The sequence below is a fragment of the Gavia stellata genome, chromosome 11, assembly GCF_030936135.1.
Source record: "Gavia stellata isolate bGavSte3 chromosome 11, bGavSte3.hap2, whole genome shotgun sequence".
NCBI lineage: Eukaryota > Metazoa > Chordata > Aves > Gaviiformes > Gaviidae > Gavia > Gavia stellata.
Genome location: NC_082604.1, coordinates 19610469 through 19631630, shown reverse-complemented (window position 1 = coordinate 19631630; position 21162 = coordinate 19610469). Strand labels below are relative to the sequence as shown.

Here is a 21162-nt window from a genome sequence, read left to right as displayed (position 1 = left end):
CTTCCCGCCCCACATTGGCTCGGGGCGGGCGCCTGGCCCCGTCCTCCCCGCACTGCACGGGGTACACGGTACTGCGCTGCGCTGCGTTGCACCGCCTCGCGTTGTGCTACGTTGCAATGCGCTGCACCGCATTGCATTTGCATTGCAGCGCGCTGCATCGCGCTGCTGCCGGGGCGCGCGCCCCACCCCGGCGGCTCGCGCCGGCCGGCGGCGAACGTTCCAGACCCCCCACGCTGCGGCAGGAGCGGCGGGAAGGGACTGGGCGGGGCACGGCTGGGACGGGCGGCCACACGGAGGGGGCCCGCGCGGGGTCTTCTGGGAAACGTAGTTCCTCGGCCGCCAGCCAGTGGGCGGCCAGCGCGGAGGCGAGAACTACATTTCCCGTGGGGCGCCGCGAAGGAACGGCCGCCGCAGCCCCCGCCCTCCTCCTCGCGCAGGCGCAGTGGGGACGCCGGAACCGCTATAAGGGATGTTGTTTGGCTTCGCGGCCGCTGAGTGGAGAAGCCGCAGCGGGGGTAGTTGCCGGGCGGAGGTGAGCGGGGCCGCCCCGCCCGTTACCGGGGGCGGGTGCTGTGGTGGGGGTGGGAAGCGACCCTTTGTGTGGGTGAGGGGTCGCCGCGCGGCTGAGGAGGCGGCTTTGCCGCCCCGGCCCCCTTTCCTCTGAGGAGGCCGGTCGAGCAGCCCCCACCCCCCGTGAAGAGGCTGCGCTGTGCTCCCTCCCGCCGACAGCTCGGGGCTGTGCGTCCCACCCCGGCTGGAGTGGGGGGGGGATTTGTCCCTCAGCGGGGAGGGCCTCTCTCGTTCACGCCGGGGAGGCGGGGGGGAATAGGAGAGGGGGGGATTCCCCCCGCCTCCCCCCGCCCCGTGTTGTCCGGGGGGTGGCAGGTCGGGGGAGGCTGGCTCGCATCCCTGTTGCAGGAGGGATGGAGAACCAGCAGGGTGCAGCAGCCCCGGGCCCTGCTGCTCTGCAGTGTCCTCGCCCGGCGCTGGCACTTGCGGCCCCGGGGGTGGGGGAGCAGCGCCGAGCTGTGCAGGGTGGGGGGCGGCCGGTGAGCTGGGGCTGGCAGCTGGAGGGCTGCGTTGGAGGGGACTTGTGTCAGCGGAGGGGGGAAGGAGGCTGTTTCTGCAGGCGGCGGAGAGGTGGCAGCCCAGTGCACCGAGCCAAACCTGCTGATGCAGGTTCTGACTAATGTAACTTACTCGGGTTTCTTCCATCGTGTTAGTTCAAGGCAAGTGACAGAATGCAATACAACTGAGTTATAAAATAAAGTCTTGCAGTAGGAGGTGATTTTTCTTTTTGGGACTCTGATTCTCCTTCTGACTGTACAGCGCAATTTGATAGGCTGAGGGGAAAACCTGCAGCACTGAAGATGTGACTCCATCCTGTGCATGCTCGTACTTAGTGATAGTTCAAGCCTATGGAGTAAGTGAATAATGCTATAGAAAAAGAATGTATTTTTCTCTAGAGTGTGTGTGGAATGACTAATTTTATCATGCGATATCTCTAGAGGGATCAGTTTTGCAAAACTTTGTACCGGTAATTCGATGGGTATGTGCAACTTCAGATGCTAACAAAAGATTTCAGGGATTTGATCTTCCAAGTCAAGTTTCTCAAGGTTTCAACTAAACACTGTAGTTATTACTTTAATCTGCCAGATTGCATAATTGTATTTTGGACTTCTAAGGGAGGAAATATGACAGTACTCTGGTGCCTTGAGAGTCATACTACTTGGTTACCTCAGGGTATGTTTAAACTAGTTCAGGAGAAGTTAGTCTTGTGTGGGTTTCTAAAGTCACATTATTACAGTCCTGTTGTAATAAAAGTCTTATAATTGCTTTCTGATTTGTATTTCAAAAATAAACTTTAAAAATAGTTGTCTAAAAGTAACTGGTGTGTTGGGCATGGCATATAATGAAATGGAATTTAATTATTTTTCAGGTACTTGAGGTGAAAATACACGTGTAAACCCTGGCGTTTACAGAAGATGAAAGACATCGACATAGGAAAAGAGTACATTATACCCAGTCCTGGGTATAGAAGTGTGAGGGAGAGAGCCAACTCAGTGCAGCATGAAGAGCAGGAAGGGTCAAAATTTCAGCATACTAAACATAAGGTCAGTTTTTCATTGTTTTGCAGTCTATGCTTATTAAATTACATGCAGCAGCAGCCTTTTTGCTGTGCCAGCTCTATATAGATTCATGCATTGAAGGTCAATAATGAATATTCCCTTTTCTTTGGAAGAGGTCGTTCCAAGGGGTACTGTAGCCATCTTAGTAACAAGTCTGAGCAATTACTAGGTATTACTTTTAAATGTGACTTTTTAATAACATTTGAACAAAATTGACTTTTCTAGTATTCAGATCTTGAAATGTTTTAAGCTTTTGTACTTAAGAGAATCATTACAACCACAAAAGAATAGTGAAGAGCTCAGCACAAATCATGCACCATTCAGTGCTGGCAGCTGAAAAAACTCTTAATCATGCCAAGTTTTTCTCAAGGATTAATTTTCTAAAGCAGATGTCTAGCTTGCTCTAGTATCAAGACTTTTACTTTTTTCCCCTCAGATGAAAGTAATCTGTATTGAGTACTGTTTCTTGTGCATCTGTGTATTTAATATGGTGAGGTGCAGTCATAATTACTTCTAGTTTAACTTGAGAGCTGAGTCTTGAAATAACTGCTGGCTTAGACCTTGCATGTCATTGTTCTAAGCTTCTAACTTTTAGAGCTTGTTCTCACTGAAAAGAGTGCATATACCAAGTGCTATAGTGCAAAAAAAAATGCTCATATAAATGGAAACACCCACAGTGGTGAAAGATATGGTCTGAAACTAATAACCTGTGCCAGCTGAAGAAGATCAAAAATATTAGCTGCTCTGAATACTAGCACTGAAATATTTTCTTGCATGTCCTGTTCTTAACCTTTCCTAAAATACTAATGTAGAACTTTCTGAAGCCAGACAAATAAAGTTAATACTGCCTATGTCTGATTTTCTTGCAATGACAAGGTGCTTGCAAATGTGTTGCTGGGCATGCCATATAGATTGCCCATGACAGCCTTGGTGTGAGAGGGTTGGAAATGGGGGAACTTGCCGTATTTGTATGGAGGAATTGTGAAGACTGGTTTTTTTTAAAGGCTTAAGTTTTGCTCCATTATAGAGGACCCTGAGATACTATGTACTTCAGATAAGGCTTACCTTGTTTCACTGGGGCTTAAAGGGTTTTGCCAGGTGGTTTTTATGTGGGCTAACAGTGCTGCACTGCTGTTTTTTGAGATTAGAGCGATCTGCTCTGCAGCAGGCTGAGTGCAGTTTGCACTTGCAGGCCCTGCAGCTCCTAGTGTTCCTACAGGCTCTATGACTCAGCAGACTATTGCTGACGGTGTTCGGAGGAAGGTAGAGTGTCTGATTGCATTAGAGCAGGCACTGATGCAGAACCAAGAGCCCTCTGGAGTAACAGTGCAGCTTCTTAATGGCATTTATTTTGTTGATGTCATGGGCTTGCCATCCACTGTACACCATCCAGTAGCAAATCTGCTCTGTCAGATTAGTGGTGACAACAGTAGTGCCATTGGGGGACAGCTTTGTTTCCTGACTAGTGGCAGTGGAGTTAAGCAGTAATCATAGCATGTTATCTCTGCCTGTTGGTCTGCATCATCTAATCATATTGATGCCTGGTTTAACTCCTGAGGACGAAATCCTAATTTTACCTCTAAACTTTTTAAATGAATGAAATCAATCAAACCAGCACATTTGTGTTTTCTGAAGGCTGAAAGTAAGCTCGTCCTGCACATCTGTACAGCGTGGCATTAAAATATTTAACTTTGAGGCAGCTTCAGGTCAGATTAACTCTGTTGCTGTAGTCTTGTTTACCCTTCTACCATTTGATTTGCTGCCTATGACTACAGGGTAGTAGACCCAGATAACTGATTGCAAAATGGTGATTCTGTAAAATTTGTCATTACTGATGCAAGAAAATGGCTTACCCCAGTTCTTACCTAGAACTTTATCTGTTTTGCTTTCTTTGAGTAGAGGAATGAACCTAACTATCTTGCTGATGGAATTGGCTAGTTCTGACAGATGGTTACTGTGACATTTTACTTGCTTAGTTATCTTGTTTGGTATGCCAGGATTGAGATAATTTTTTTGCTCAAACATTGGTACCCTTTTTGTTTTGCTAGCCTTACAGCTTGGATGTACACAGTCCATAAACAAACAGCTCTGAATTTGTTGCTGCATGTCAGTGAGATTAAATCCTGCTTACTTGCAAAATATTGATGTTAAGTAAAAGGAGCTGTATTCATAACACCTTGTCTGTTACATCTTCACGTTTGTGTGTACCAAGCTTTGTCCTTTCTAGTTGAAACAAGCTCTGGTTTCAGCAGCATTCTTGGCCTTATCACTTGTTGGGATGCTTTATACTTTTGGTAACAGGGATAAGCAAAGAATTCTCTTTCATAAGGCTGAGCTTTGCCTGTTTGGTCAAACATGTCCTCTCTGCCTGTAACAAAAGGGTAGAGGCTGTAGCTTGGCTGTTAAGAAAATGGTGTTTCAAGAAAATGGTGTTTCAAGGTGAGAAGGGACTGTGTCCTTCACTACTTTATCCTTTATGAAACCTGGGTTTGGGTCAGATGCCTAAGCTGGCTTATTGGGTACATGCTGGCACAGCTGGTGAGTGACAAACACAATGGAGGGCTGATGTGATGAGGAAGGGTAAGACCACAGCAGTTCAGATAGGGGGGTTAAGCTGTAGTGGGACTCTGTCATTTGGACAACAAAGTCCACTGTGCCATCAGTAGAGATTTTGGGAGTCTCAAATTTCTTGTAGAAAACCTAGCTCAGGATTTGAACTAGCTTGACCAGAAAATTACTAAGCTATAAGTATGATCTGTATCACAAGTAACAAGCTGCAAGCAGATTAAGGCTGTTATTTCACCACTAACTTCGGATCTTTGTGGAATGCAGGTTTGGGACTGTTTGCAACAGACTTATACTGCATGAGGTAGACTTCTTGCTGACATGTTGCATGGGTACTTCATACCTTGTAGAGCGAGGTAGAACTGTGTAGTTCCCTCTGAGGAGAATACAGGAACATGCTGCCTCTGGTAGTCAAGGACCACTGGTTAATGGCCGGTGGCGGTGACCAGTTCTGGCAGGGCTACAGGTACATTTGGCTGATCAATAACATGACTCATTGGTTTTCCTGTTGTCTGTATTGCTGCATTTACACATCCTTAACTTGAAGTGGGTAAGACTGATTGCCTGATCAAGATCTTCATAGGTGAAAGTCCTTTTTTACTACTGAGCCAAGATCCCAGGGCCTTTTTCTATGTCTCTGTCTTTGCCTTGCATAAAGGTTTTGTTCAACTTTGCTCTTTCTGTCCTGAAACCTCCATACTGGTGTTCAGGTTTCCTGCTGAAAGGATGCTGTAATGGGTGTTCATGACAATAATGAAAAAGAACTTGCGATTGTTTCCTTAGAAGCTTAAACACTCTTTGGTCACAGCCTGAAAGATCACTTCTTTGGAAGACAGGAGCTTTTCAAATAGACTTCCTGGAATCATAATTGAAATTATGCTGCAATATAAGTAGGTCTAATCCAACATTTCGTGGTGCTTAATGGGAATGTTGCTATAGAAATTTGGACCTCTGTAATAGGCACTCTGGGACTGAAATTCAAGAAACAATTTTTATTCAGTTTGTGAATGCATATATTCACCTCATGAATAAGTTTCTGCAGTGTGTTCTTATAACAATTGATTTTTAAGTCTTTGTTGGAGACCTTAATGTACCTTACAAAGTAGGGTGTTAACTACATGTTCCCAATGCATAATACCATACTAATTGGACTTACTGTATGTGGGTGCATGGCTCTTTTGAATGAAGATGACTTCAAGGTGTGCTTGCTGCCTAGCACTATGGTCAGTCGTCTTCATCTGTAAAACTGTTACATTACCAGTGAATACCAATTAAGGGATGTTTTGAAATACTGTTTTATACTTATACCTTTAGAACTCTTTGTTCTTGGAATGCTTGTGTGCCCTTCAAGTGGTACCTGAAGTAATTGTATTTAGTTTTTCTCATGGAAGCAGTGTGTCCTGAGGAGGACAGATCCCATTGTGTCCCTGAAACATACTGTAAAATAACAGATGAGGAAGAGAAATAATTTGTTCTCAAAGTGGTTTTGGAATAGGACCTTCTCAAATGTAGACTTCGTGTTTTATTTGATGGAACAGCAAGCAAGTGAGTATTTTGCTCCCCTACCCCATTATGTTTGCAACAGAAGAGGATGTAAAAGCAGCTTGTTCTCGTGATACACAATGCTTGTGAGAACTCAATTCTTGAAATTCTAGTCCCAAAGTTAACAGTGCTAGGGCGCTAATTTACAAATTGTACTCCAAGCTGTAATTGATTCTGACTGAATGTAGTAGTCAGGATCAGGTTCTTGCTGCTGAAGCATAACTGCATCTGCAGCATCTGTGGTAAGCCTCAAGTGCAAATTGCTGCATTTGAAGACACTGGGCAGTGTGGAACTGTAGAGATTGCTTTAAACATGCAGGAGAAACATGTTGCTAACTAGCTATCAGAAGCCCTACTAATGCTCCTGTCCTCACCTTGATCTTTTATTTTTCAGGTTTGTCTCTGACATGTTTTGCCAAAGACAGCAGAGAAGGTGATCAGAACTTAATGGAGTTGGTATAAATTCTTCAAGCACTGATAGCTTTGAAGTGATTTATCACTGCCTGACTGTCCAATGGTCAGACCAACTCTGCCTCTCAACCTCTGGAGCATCTGAAGTGTCTGAACCAACTGTGCTGAACAACATATTCAAAAATAGGCATGTGAATGTAGACTGGGTAGTAGTGCCTTGGCACTCCATGCTCAGAGCAGTCCTTCTAGGTGGCTTAACTATAAGCTGTTAGTTGTAGCTGAAGCTGCTGGATATGTACACATTTTTCAACAAGATTTCATATTTTCATAATTAAGTAAACACAGAGCTTTAGGAATCACAGCCTGAGTAGGCTCTTAGGGGCTCTAGGTGTCCTGCATCTATAGATACTGCTATATGGCTGGCTTAGATTACAGCTAGAAGCTGCAGTAGTTTGAGCTGATGAGTGCTCACTGTGCGAGAAGGTGAAAGTGCAGTTGACTACTTGATCAAGATAACTGGTAAAGTGCTAGATTCATTTTAGCTGCCACCCAGCTGAGCATCTCATTGGTGTTTGGCTGTGCTAGATGTGCAAGAATAGAGCAAATCTGAATGTGTGTTTATGTGTTTCTGAAACTTGTAACTGCTGCTGTCATGCTCATCTATGACTATGCTTAGCAGCTTGAGGATCTCTTGTCTGTTATTAACAGACTACACACAAGTGCAGTCTTAGATATCTTATTTTCTCAGATTATAGCTGCATAGAAGGTGAGGAAGGACTAAGTTTAGCTCATGTTGCCATAAAACATGTAAAATTGACACAAGTGCAGGTATATAACAATAAATCTGAATTCTTCCAATTTAAACCTAGACTTAAATTTCAGGTTTTGCAATGTAGTGCATTTGTGTACTCTGCTACAGTCTGACTGCAAGGAAATACTTATTTCCTGGGACTGTTATGACAAAATTGGAAACTAATGCTATTAAACATTATTGTATTTTCACTTGACTCTTCTATGAAGTAGGAAAGAAAACAGTGTTTGTCCAGTGATCGATGGAAGCTTTATATAAAAGTCTCTGTGCTAGGTGAGGCATGCTCCTCTGTGGATCCTGCTTTGGTGTTTGGTTTTAGACAGGTGTACTCTTAGCTGGGTAAAAAAACTGGCTGGACAGCTGAGCCCAGAGAGCTGTGGTGAATGGAGTGAAATCCAGTTGGTGGTCAGTCACAAGTGGTGTTCCCCAGGGCTCAGTTTTTTGGGCTGGTTTTGTTTAATATCTTATCGATGATCTGGATGAGGGGATCAAGTGCTCCCTCATAAGTTTGCAGATGACACCAAGTTGGGCAGGAGTGTTGATCAGCTTGAGGGTAGGAAGGCTCTGCAGAGGGATCTGGACAGGCTGGATCGATGGGCCGAGGCCAATTGTATGAGGTTCAACAAGGCCAAGTGCTGGGTCCTGCACTTGGGTCACAACAACCCCATGCAATGCTACAGGCTGGGGAAGAGTGGCTGGAAAGCTGCCCCGCAGAAAAGGACCTGGGGGTGTTGATTGACAGCTGGCTGAATATGAGCCAGCAGTGTGCCCAGGTGGCCAAGAAGGCCAACGGCATCCTGGCCTGTATCAGAAATAGTGTGGGCAGCAGGAGCAGGGAGGTGATCGTGCCCCTGTACTTGGCACTTGGTGAGGCCGCACCTCGAATCCTGTGTTCAGTTTTGGTCCCCTCCCTACAAGAAGGACATTGAGGTGCTGGAGCGTGTCTGGAGAAGGGCGACGAAGCTGGTGAGGGGTCTGGAGCACAAGTGTGATGAGGAGCGGCTGAGGGAACTGGGGTTGTTCAATCTGGAGAAGGGGAGGCTGAGGGGAGACCTTGTTGCTCTCTACAATTATCTGAAAGGGGGTTGTGGTGAGGTGGGATTTGGTATCTGCTCCCAAGTGACAAGCGACAGGACAGGAGGAAATGGCCTCAAGTTGCGTCAGGGGAGGTTTACACTGGATATTAGGAAAAAATTCTTTACTGAGACAGTGGTGAAGCATTGGAACAGGCTGCCCAGGGAAGTGGTTGAGTCACCATCACTGGAAGTGTTCAAAAAACCTGTAGATGTAGGAGTGCAGGACAAGGTTTAGTGGGCATGGTGGTGTTGTGTTGATGGTTGGACTTAATGATCTTACAGGTCTTTTCCAACCTTAGTGATTCTGTGGTGTGTTTTTTCCCTTCTGTGAACAAACTGCTGCAGTGTAAGGCTGCTTATGCAGGGAGTAGGTGTGATACGTTCTAAAATGAACCAATTCCTACTGACTAACAGACAGTGGATCAGATCTGTTACAGTGTCTGTAAAATCAACTCCAAGGGCTAAAAGTCTAATGCTGTAGTTGAGCAGCTGAAGTAGCAGGGAATTTAGGTGAGTTGATGACTAGACAAGTTCTGCAGACAGTGCCTGTAAGGTGCTGCATAACTTTAATCTCCTTGTTGGTACAGTTTTAGCTGAACACTATATGGTGTATATACTGTCATAAGAACAAAGCATGATGCAGAGTCTGCAACTCTGATGCAACTTGTGTGGTGTCTGAACACATGCAGTATGGTGGGTAGAATCATGTTGTGCTAATAAATCTCTAAAATTGTGGAGGTGGGGAATTTCTGTTTCAGAGCAATCGTTTTCCTCTGCAATTCATTATTCTAGAACAAGTGCCTGTAGGCTGGGACTCTTAGACAAAGAGAAGCCACTGCTGGTACAGGCCACTGCAGGAGTCTTCTGGGGAAAAAGCAGCCACCATAATGTGTCATGCTGAGAGGAGGGAGGTGGCAGGAAGGAGAGGTTCTTAGATATAAAGGAAAGTTAAAATTAGGAACACATAAGCCTCCATGCTGAAGGAGACTAAGGTGAACAGTGCATGAAACTGAAGGATAGCATTCATCAAACCCAGTTTCAGTGACTTAACTGCCCTGACAGTGCCTAGAATATCTGTGAGTGTATCCTTGTTAAAAGCTGTAGAGAATTTTCCTGTTATAAAATTGATGATACTCAACCTTTCTAAGCAGTGCACAGGAAGGAGAGGAAGATGGAAACTTTTGTCTTCCTTAGCATTTCTAATTTGGCTTACTGTTATGCTGTCTACAAGTGGTTAAGGGATGAGTAGACAGTGCAGCTGTAACAGGAGCTTGTAAAACGCTCTCAAGTTCAATCTTGAGCTATTGTTCTGGTGATTCTTTCAGAAACTTCTCTGAAGATTCTCAGTGTGATCAGCAGAGCTCAGGGATAAGTTCATGTAATGAGCTCAAGAAGGCAAATCTAGACAAGTGCCTATGTACTGAAGGCATGTTTTTCTCTAAATGTTAACTATTTTTACTTTTTAAAGTCAAATGAAAGCAGAACTTAAATCTGTCTTGTCAGTATTTCTGTATCTTTGAAAACTTTGAACACAATTAGACTATGCAGAAGCAAAGACTCATGTTGCTTTCTAAAGATGCATTAATTCCATGATATGCCCAAACAACTGAATGTATTATCTTGATTAGAATCATGTTCTGTCAAATTCTACTATTGAACTTCTGCTACTAAAGTACTCCCTAATTGATCCAAGATCCTTGACTTGGTGGTTGGTGAATGTTTTATGGGGGTTCTCTAATCACTCTGAAGAAGTGATATCTCTACCTTTCATATATGTACATATTACCAGCTGAGAAAGGAGCATATCCATCAGCCAGTCATGTATCAAAAGTTTACCTGAAACTTGGAGGGTGGTTAACTGTATCTGAGAAGACTTACATTCAGTAATAGGAGGAACAAAAAGGCAAAACCCTTCACTGGGCAGAGACATTCTCTAGAGGAACATGGTGTTCTGGCTAATTCATGGCTTCCATTTAAAGTCAGCTGTCCTCTTTAGTGCACTAACCATCTTTTGTCTAAGTCTTAGCCACATGATAAAACCTCCAATCTGGCCACTTGCCAGTATTGTCTTTGACTACTGTTGGTTGCTCTTCCTTTGTCCAAAGCAGATTTGTAAATCAGCCTGCTCATGACCAAAAGTGTGTAAGGAGCAGATTAACTGTCAGTGAAGGAAAGCTTGCAGTATCTTTTGCATTGTAGTATTCCATATTAGGGCTGGAGACATTCTGCCCTGTGGCTGTCTCAAACTCAGTGTACAGTTATAAGAGTTGCCAGAAGGATTTAATGGATCTATCCAAACTACTGGAGAGCTTAACTTGAAATGAGTCAAAACTCACTGATAGGCAGGCAGTTCTGATACCCTGAGACACTGAGGTAGTTATTCGTTTTTGAACATTCATATCCTAGTGCTAAGGAGTAGTCAGTTGCAGTCTGAACTGTGTACTGTGAACAGGCTGTTCCACAACCCAAATCTGTATTTCAGTCTTTTTGAGGACTAAGGTTACAGTATTTCAGAGTCAACATGTTTGGAGCCCTGTGGTGTTTACTTTCAGTTTACTAGTTCATTTGCCACTTGAGTAAACTGTAAAATACTCAGGCTCATCACAAACATACATACCCTGATCTTGTTCAGGTACAGAGCCCTGATATCAGTGCCAAACACTACTGGGAGACTTCTGCTCTAATCTGAGGATACATAAACTCAGGCTAGCTTTGAAACTGTGACTTGAATGCTAATTCTACTTCTGCTAATCCTAGCCCAGAAGAGCAACTGCAGAGGTCTTGTGTAATGAAGTCACATATAGGAGTGTGTTAGAGTAAGTGACTGGACTTTTAAATTGTTGAATCTCTGAATTCTTGTGTCAAATCAGAGCACACCTCTGAACAGCTAATTCTCTTTAACTTAAGAGAAATATGGCACAGCTGCACTTATTCCTGCATTTGGATATATGGTTGGTGCTGTAAAGAGCTGTTCTTCTCTGTAGCAGAAGCTGGGAAGGCAGCAGAGATATGAGCTTTCATTTATGTTCCACTTGTCAGGAGGTGGAAGAAAATGGAGGCCCTAACCTCATGACTTTAGTTCATTGCAGCAATCCTGGAAGCTGAAACCATAATTTCTAGGTATTTAAAGCTGACTGGTGGTCTCCTCTTGGTGCTGTGTGAATTCACTCTGCTGTCTGTAATTTGCAATCGATGCATGCAGGTGTCTAAAAGATCAATGCCTCCTTCCTCACACCCATTGTGATCTAGACCAGTGCCTGCTCCTTGCTGCCCCTACTTCAGGGAGACAGCTGGTATGGATGGATGATATGCCAAACTAGTCTTAAAGAGGCTTATGTTCTAATTGGGCAGGGTATTATAAAGTGGTCTAGCTATGGAGTAGGCTGGGAGTCTTAATACTGCAAATCCCCTTATTAATACTTTTGTAGATTGTATACTGCATCAAATCCAGTGAAAGGAGAAGAGGAAGATTTCCTTAGTGGAATATAAAGTTCATAGAGTGCTTGCTGCTTCACCAAGTGATGGCGGATGTGACAGTGTTTGGACCTGCAAACCTAATACATCATTTTTCAGATGCTCCTGGGTTTGGTGACTTGCAGAAGTCTGGACAACAGTGCTTTAGGGATTGCTTGTGCTACCTGCAAAAGCAGTGTATAAAACCCTAATTACTTTAAAGTGGGGTTATGCTTGGAGAGACTCAGTAGTTTTTGGAAAGAAGGATATAATTAAAACTTCAGAGTATCTTTTCCTAGACTCTTGTTTTGTTTTGGTGTAGCTATCCTTAAGCTAACTGGGACAGTTATCCTGTCTTCCCCAGCCTACACAAACTAATAACTAATGTCATTTTGAAACACCAGTCCTTTAATGAAGTCTCATTTTGAAACACCAGTCCTTTAATGAAGTCTCTTAAATATTTTAAAACTGCTGTTCAGCCTGGAATTCTAATATGGCAAATGCTTTAAACACTGAGCAGGACTGGTGATCATAGAATTCTACTTCTCACCATATGCCTGCCTAGTCCTGAGCTCTGTTGTGCTGGTCTGTTAGTTTCCCATTTGCCTCTCCTCACTGGGAACTTGAATGAAGGAGTGAGGAGGCCTGCCGAGCTCTGCCTTCTAAATGCAAGAGGTGGTTCTGCAGCATTGCCAACTCAAAGTTCTTCACTACTTAAATAAAACAATTTTAACTTTGTGTAATAGTCAATCAACCACAGTAGCTTTTGTATTCTCTAATTAATAAAAGAAGCCTTCATGCCTGCTGTAGTTTCCTGTCAGGTAGCAGTTGGACCAGAAGAGATGCAGCTTCTTCCCTGAAGTGATTTGAGCCCTGGAAAATGTTCTGCCTTATGGAAGAGGATGCAATAGTTGTTTGGTGGGTGGGGTTTTGTTCGTATGTTGACTACATACACATCAAATTCTTTCTCTGCAAGATGAGTAAGGGATGGAAAATCTGTTTTGCTTGGCCTCCAGGCTTGTCTGGTTTTGCTATTATCATCTGATGTTACAGTTGTCAAACCAATAAATTGATACCTTCTGTGTTAAATATGAGGTTGCCTGTGTGGAAGGCTACGATCTCACTGGTTGGTTTTTTCCCCATATAGAACACAGCTGCCTCCTTTCTCTTTGCCTGCTCCACATCCTCAAATAAATGCCCATGTTGGCTGCTTAGCAGATTTTTGGAAGTTTCCTTCTGTTTCACATATTTGAGTTTGCTTGCCTTTCTGCATAATGTTCTTGATGCCCCTCTTGCTTCCTACAGAACTTCTGTCTTGCTTACCTCTGACATTCTGTATATTTGACAGCTTTGTAGCTTGGTTCCTAAATTTTCTGTATTTTCATGGCTGCCTCACATGACCTTGGTATGTGGATTGTGAATTTGCTACTGCTGTCTCATTTAATGAGCAAATATTTTTCCTTGCTCTTAAACAACTTACTTTCCTCACCTCACCCAGACTTCCTGTCATGACATGTCTTGAGCCAACCATGTTATCTTTCTGGCTCTCACATTACCTTATGTGCTTACCACTGCTATGACCAATTTGTTGGACAAAGAAATCATGATAACAGCTGCTGGTAGCGTTTGCAGAAAGTCAGAGGGAGCAGGTGTGCTCTGTGGTAGCAGCACTGGCCATGCTTCTTTCTCTGCTTGTCTGTGAGCTGGCTGTGAAGGTAAAAGAACAAAACAAGATCATGTGTGTAGTGATACTTCCTCAGTACCCTCAATACTTCCAGAGATTGCCCTCAGGATTAAAAGCTTAACTGTGTTCTTCATGTGTTAATTTTCTCAGTCATCTGTTGAATCTATCAGCCTGCACCCAGGTGTGCCACAGCTTCACCAAATGTGGAGTGCAGAACCATTACCCTCTGTTAGGAGCAGCCCATGGCTTCAGAAACTTTTTTGGAATCCAGTGGCTATTATGCTGCATAAATAATTGCTGTTCCCCTCTGTCATGCATTTAATAAGCCATGATATACTTATCCTATGTGAGTTTAATTCTCCCAATTTTAGTCCATTTATGCATGTGACCTTTACAGCATCCTATGACAGAATTCTAAATTTAAGTATGCCTTGTGTGAAAAACATAATTTCACTGAGTGCCCCTAGTTCTTTTATTGTAAGAACAGTTGGTGATCATTCCTTAGTTCTCCATGCCATTCATGACGTTATGGACTTCTCAAATACCTGTATCTTATCTTTATTCGTCTCTTCTATACAGCTGAAAAATTGTAAATTTATGCTTGCATGGAAGCTGTTCCAATCCCAACTGTTCTCATTGCTCTTTGCAGAAAGTAATTTGAAGTAGAATACCCTTTTTTGAACTGAAGTGATAGGGGACTGACTGTAATGTTCAAAAAGGAGGCAAACCCTAGGTTTTTTTATATGGTATGGTAATATTTCCTGCTTTATTCTTTGTGTCTTTTGTAACAATTCTTCCTTGTCTTTTGGCATTTTTGATGTTCCTGAGTAGTGAGCTGCTGTTTTTCAAGAAATGTCTGAATGATTCTGTGTCTTGTCCCACCCCCCCAGTGAGATCTGATTTAGGGTTGTTTTGTTTCTGTGAGCATTTATTTAGTTAATACTGGGTTGTATCACCTGTTTCATTGCTTGTATTGGTATATTGATAAGTTGCTGAATTAGAAAAAGTGCTGTCTGATCTCTGTTTGGTAGTGCAGCCATGATTTATTAGATATTTGCTTCAAGAGCAGTGCTGGAGCCTGTTATATCCCATTGCTAATGAATTCTTCAAGGTTTTAGTTTCCAAGAAAACTGTATATGCATGCAGGCAATCAGGATATCAGCAATGATGAACACCTGAAAAAATATTAGGGGTTCAGAAACCTAAATATACAGTGTTGGGGTTGTTGCTAATTTTTGTACTTCATTCTTTTGCTCTAGAAATGCATGGTAGAACTGCTTAGGAGTCTAATTTCTTCCTGCTGAACTGTATGCTTCCAAGGTTTTCTAACATGATACAGAACTGTATGGTCTTTCTTAGAAACTTAATTGTGCAGTAGTGTGATCCGTTTCTTTCTTGATAGTCATACGTGTGGGATTTTGACAGTCTTGCCAAGATGGAGATGAGGAATGTTCTCGACTAGGGGTTTGTGCTTACACTTGCCTTATTATAAAGGACTTTCAAAGGCAGTGCCCTAGTCTCTTATCAATGCATCTTTTCCACCTTTGCTGAGAGAATTCTCTTGAGCAGCTCTGTGAAGTTTAATTGTTTTTCACAGTGAGTGTTTAAGAACGTTATCTTTGGACTGCCTAAAAATAGTGTCTTGTAATTGTGCTTTCTTATTAAAAAACTATTCTTGTTTGTAAGTAAGTGGTGAAAAACTTCGTTTATGCTGACAAACACAGCGGTTTTGGAAGACTTTTTTTTAAACTTATAGACACTTTTTGTGTGGTCTGAAAAACAATGATTCTGCAAATAGCCTGTGGCATCACTTACAAACAAGCATGTTATCAGCAATAGGGCGTTTGGGCAGATCTGCCTGGGGCTCTTGCAAAGGGTAACATACCAAACTAGCTATGAATTCCTCTGCTGTAACCAGAAAATCAGTGGTGCAGAACTTTTCCCCACTACTGAGTCCTTTGAGGTATCTTTGGCAGGTCCTGTATTAATGCTGATTTGGGTAGATTGAGTAAGGAGGTATTGACCTTAGTGAGTCCGTGATTTAATATAAATTGAGTGAGAAGTCTTTTAATTCAGATTTCAAGTGTTGCATATTTTTGAGTCACTCCATGTGTCATAACGTTGTAATAGTCTTTTGTTTTCTTATTACTTTGCTATCTCCTTTTGTAATCATAGCTTTAGGTTTAGTGAATAAGTTTTTTGAGATCAGGACCATGGATTGTTGACAACATGCTTAAGCACTGTTTAAGTACTTTGGTTAAATAAAGGACAGATTTATGCTATTATCAATTTCCTGTTCTTGTCCTTTACATGAGTGGAAGCTACGTGTCTTAATGTGCTATATGCTTACATGTTAATGTAGTACAGACTAAGTCTCCAATAAATGGTGGCATTTCTGACAAAAATTACATGATGTGAAGGTAGGAACAAAGTGCTTGCTATTGATATGCATTTAGTGCTTTGCAGATACTGTGTTTTTAGGAGGCTACAAGGCACTTACAGTTGCTGTTTTCAAAGACATAAAATAACTTTGCTCTGGTAAGGCAACTAATAAGGATAAACATGGTATCTCTGTTTGTGAGAATGCCAGGAAGATTTTTACCTCAGAGCTGAGTTTTTTCCAGAAAGTAGCTCCATTTCAAAAAATTAGGATGCCAACAGGTAACATGGCACTGCAATAAATGGTGTATTAAGTTAGCAGAACCGGTAGTGAGCCCTTTGGGAGTATAGATAGCAAGCTAATCTCCTGGGATAGTTTTGCCACATCTAGCTTCTGATCAAAAGGTTTGTTTGAACTCTGCAGCATTTTGACTAGTCTGTATCATTGCTGTTTCCTTTCTCCTCTTAGATGAGCATTTAGGTCTGCCTTTCACTGGGGCTGTGGAAAAACTCCTCTGAGATAAGGCTGGCCTTCTAAATGGTTGTTAATAAAGTTGCTGAGCAATTGAGAAGTGTGGCTGGGAGCAGAGAAAATGTCATCTTTGTTCCCTTTAGTTTAGGGAAGAAGAGAAAAAGCAGGAAACATGATAAAGGAAGGCACAATTCTGCTTAGTGCATATTTGTTTTTTTATCTAATCCAAGGTATTCTTGAAGAAGGGAGTTTAGTAGTATTCTGAAAATAATTTGAATTTTCTGTGGATAAGAATATGTAAATTACAGTAAGAGGGTGTACATTCATCAAGAATGTATGTCTTAATTTCACTGCATAAGCCAGTCATTGATTTCCTGAACTGATGTCATAGGTACTTGATTTTGTAATTTTCCTCATTGCATTTCCTGTGGCAGGATGCAAGATTAGTCTGGTCTATCCATTTATCCTTTGAATGCACAAGGCATAATACTGGTTTTAATTTATGTTTTACAAATGCAGTGATCTAATGCAGATCTAGGATGTGTGCCTTTCATGTCTTTGCTGTGAGGCTGAAGCCTGTCCTCTAAGACATTTAAATGATAGTGATTGCTGTTGCACAATAATTTACAGAAGAAAGAGGTGCAAAGTTGGTGGAGTCAGGAGTTGTGGAGTTTAAACATAGTTTTGAAGTCTGACTCTGCCGTCTTCCTTGTAAAAGCAGATTGAATGCCAGGATGCCTTGGAAGCAGCTGCTCGGGCAGAGGGCCTGCCACTGGACACCTCTGTGCATTCCCAGCTGAGAATGCTGGACGAAGAGCATCACAAGGGCAAATACCGCCATGGCCTGAATGTGCTGAAGCCCATAAGGACTACTTCCAAGTAAGGTTTTAGGCTACAAAAGAACTGATACAGCATTTGCTTTTCAAACCAGTCACAAAGTAGGATAGCAGCTGTAGGTCTGCTGACTGAAAACATTGGGTTTGTTTAGCAAGTATGACTGGCATGGGCCATTTGGTACTCTGAGTACTTTCAATGAGAGGAGGCTTTGTTTTTCTCACAGATTTACAATTTTGTTTCCTTTTTCATTTGTTGTGATTTTTTTTGTTGTGTTTTTTTTTTTTTGTTTTAGACACCAGCACCCTGTTGATAATGCTGGGCTTTTCTCCTGCATGACCTTCTCCTGGCTCACTCCTTTGGCCCACAGAGCGTACAAGAAAGGGGAATTGTTTATGGATGATATATGGTCTTTATCAAGGCATGAGTCTTCGGATGTCAATTGTAGAAGGTAGAGACATCTTGTTCCTTATTATTTTCTTGTTTCCTTTTTTTGTACATTAGTTCACAGACAATGATGTAGTATTGCCCTAGAAAAGCAGCACTTATATTTTGTTCTGCCTTTCTCAGACTAGTGGAATTTAGTTTTATCCTTCATAGACCACTTCTTCCTGCTGCACCATTTCTGTATTCTTGCTGATTTCAGTGAACTTAGAGCATTCTGTCTCTGGGAGTGTTTTACAATTGTTTTTCTGATTTTGCATGTCTTTAAATTATTTTTTATTAAAACAAAGTTCTTTCTCAAGGCTACACTGAAAAAGATATTGTGCTAAAATAATGATAAGTAATACTGACAGTAGCAAGGTGATTTGAATATGGGTCAGATCTTGTGATCAGGCTAGTCTTTCATGGCTAATGAGAATTTTTCTCACGTTTTGACTCCACAACGCTTCTGTCAGATCAGCAAGTAAAGAGTATGACAAGTCAGTATATTAAGATTGCCAAAGATACTCCAGGCAAAGCAAAAGGAATTGTGTTTTTCATCCCTCTCTTCTATAGAAGTAACACAACATAGTTATTTCAAGATGCAGACATATTTCAAGATGCAGATATTTCTCTTTACCTCACAGAGTGTACCATGTATTTATTTCTCTTGATATCTAGTAATTTTTGTTGCTCTGAGCTAGGAATTGCTTGGAATTTTCACAAAAAAGTACTTAGGAGATTGTACCTTCTTTCATGGTGAAAAATTTATAACACAAGGCTTCTGTTATTATTAGGCTGGAGAGATTGTGGCAGGAAGAACTTAAAGAAAGTGGGCCTGATGATGCTTCTCTCCAGAGGGTTGTGTGGATTTTCTGCCGCACCAGGCTCATCATTTCCATAGTGTGTCTGATGATCACGCAGCTCGCGGGTTTTAGTGGACCAGTAAGTAATATCCATCCTTTTTTTAACAACCCCAGAGAGCTCCATCTCATGGCCAACTGTAAAATCTTAAGGTTTCATTGCAGAATCACTTAAATGTTTTGACTAGCTAGAAATTTTGGGGCAAAATTTCAGAGTGATTCGATATTCCAAGATAGGTTTCCTACAGCTGGTGGACCAGTTGCTGAATGCCGAGGCAAGTTCTTGGAGAAGGGAAGGGGAGTTTAGGTGTCTTGGAGGAAATGCACACTTGATTTTTCTCTTTGGTTTTGAGTATAGTTTAAAGTTCTTCCTTAAGTGGTATGTGGTCTTTTTGCATAAAACTTTTATGTGCAGGTCTTTTAATTGTTCTCTTTTCTTTTTGCAATTCTGTAAATTTATCTTGGAATAAAATCCAGTTTGATAAAACTAATCTTAGATTATTGGCATTAATAGCACAGTCTTCAAGAATTGGAATGAAACAATATTATTAGAGCACTACTTAAACTAATGTGAGCAGGTCTCAAGAAGTCTGTGGGTATAGTCTTTACTGATGTGACAGAGAATGGTCAGACAGGTTTCATGTAGAAGTGTTAGAGTACGTTATTGCCTCTAGGAACTGCTGCTGTTTGTTGCTATGGGTCGTAATGAAGATAACAACATATGGGACTTGACATTCACACCATTTTTTGTCACCTGTTTGTTGCACGTGCTGTGCAGATTTACAGTTGAAATTTTGACTAAATTTATTCTCTACACATTTCCCTTGAGGAGTAGGAGCAGTATTACTGCTAGTAGTACACGTTTCAGTGTGCTGGTAAGCTGAAGGTTCATTTCTTGGGTAAGTACACTTGGGTCCACTGTTAGGTGAAATATCTTTTTAAAATGTTTTCCTGCTTTTAAATGTCTTATCAAAATGATGTTCTACTTTTTAAACCTTTTTAAAGTTTGCCTTGTTTCATGTAATACGAATAACAATAAATGCTTCTGTGGTATTGTTTTCTTGGTAATAATTTGTAGTAGCTTGTATTATAAGACATATGAACATACTTTGGTAAATAACCATAAATCATGATTAAGGTTTTAACAGCACTAGCTTTCCCCAAGAAGAGCTTCTGTCATTGTTTCACTACAGGGCTTAGTAGCTACTTTTACCTTTAGCAAAGAACTTGCAGCAGGGTTGCCCCTAATTTCTGTAGTGTAAATTCCTCAATTTGTCTCAGCCGAACTGCTGAATGAGAGAGAGGGCGAGAGGGGAAGGAGAAAAACAAACCAACTTGATTAGGCTAGGGGCTACCTCTGCAATTGATGCTCAATTTGGGTAATTTAAAATTATCTATAGACATTTGCCCATTTACAGGCAACCTTATTCATTTCTCTGAATAAGGAACAATTCCCTTTTGGTACCATCATTTGGCATGAAAAATAAGTCTTTACCATCCCTCCTCCCTGTTTTTAAAAAATGGCATGCCTCATAGATATGCCTATGCTGTCTCCTCAGAAGTATCAGTGCTTTCTTGTATTGTTACACCCTTTCAGTCATGTGAAGGTGGAAAGGGAGATCAGGAAAAGCACTTGACTTGACCTCATGTATTGGTAAAAATTATCAAAATGGAGTTAAACGCTATATTAAACTTCAAAAATTTTAATTGAATGTCTGTGACCTTGAAATGCCAGCCAACAGCTCTGGCTCTGCTAATGAGCATTGTGATGGTTATAACTGGAAAGGAGTTGTTGCTGACTTTCTGTATGGGGTGTTTTGGGTTCTTTTTATATCAGATAGATCCTTCAAGGGTCTACCTTTTTTTATTTTGATAAATTCTGCATCTGGCACAATATCCAAATCCATAACCTGGTGAGACAGCCGCACGTGTCAGACTGCCTTGTAGTAACCATCAGAATGTACTAGTATAGGTGAGATACTATTTATCTCCAGCGAATATTGCTGCCATTTGATCAGCTATCGAAACTTTCATGTTCAGGTTGAGGAGCAAAGAAGTTTTTTGATTACTAAACATAATCAGTTTAACTCCAGGTCTGAACAATGTACCTGTTTGCAACTGTTCAGAGCTATTCTTCCTGTTTGGGAGATGGGGAAACTTGCTATCTTAGTGGAGTACAGCTTGACAGTTTGGTCAGTTATTGGAGGGGGGAGTGGTAAGCTGTTGGAGGTAAGTTTCCCGATTTCCCAGTTGGCTCCAGTTGCAGCCTGCCCCGTGCTGTCGCACGCTGGCTGCAGCAGGGATGCCGGCACTGCAGTGGGACCAGTGACAGAAGCTGTTCTTTAGAATTTTCAGGATGGCTGTTTTCTGCGTCAGAATGAGACAGTCCTGCTGGGCAGAGCCAACGCCAAGAGCAAAGGTAAGGTAATGTTTATTCAATGGGAATGCTTAAGACAGCCGAGCAGCTAATACCAACTACTACGGTAATAGTCACAGGAGTTCCTTTTTCCCCATTAGCTT

The 21162-nt window shown here is 42.0% G+C and overlaps 1 protein-coding gene across 2 annotated transcripts in view; it reads left to right on the top strand.

Moving 5' to 3' along the window:
* Window positions 1–512: 512 nt before the first annotated feature.
* The window catches only part of ABCC5 (ATP binding cassette subfamily C member 5), a 49822-nt gene continuing 29172 nt past the window's right edge, over window positions 513–21162 (top strand). Inside the window, exons 1-5 of one of the 2 annotated variants that reach the window (XM_059822596.1) lie at window positions 513–532; window positions 1940–2114; window positions 17244–17401; window positions 17652–17807; window positions 18577–18724. In XM_059822596.1, the coding sequence (XP_059678579.1) occupies window positions 1986–2114; window positions 17244–17401; window positions 17652–17807; window positions 18577–18724 (591 nt within the window). In that variant the 5' untranslated portion in view covers window positions 513–532; window positions 1940–1985. Of the gene's footprint in view, window positions 533–1939; window positions 2115–17240; window positions 17402–17651; window positions 17808–18576; window positions 18725–21162 lie in introns of both variants that reach the window. The other variant, XM_059822597.1, reaches the window with a different exon arrangement.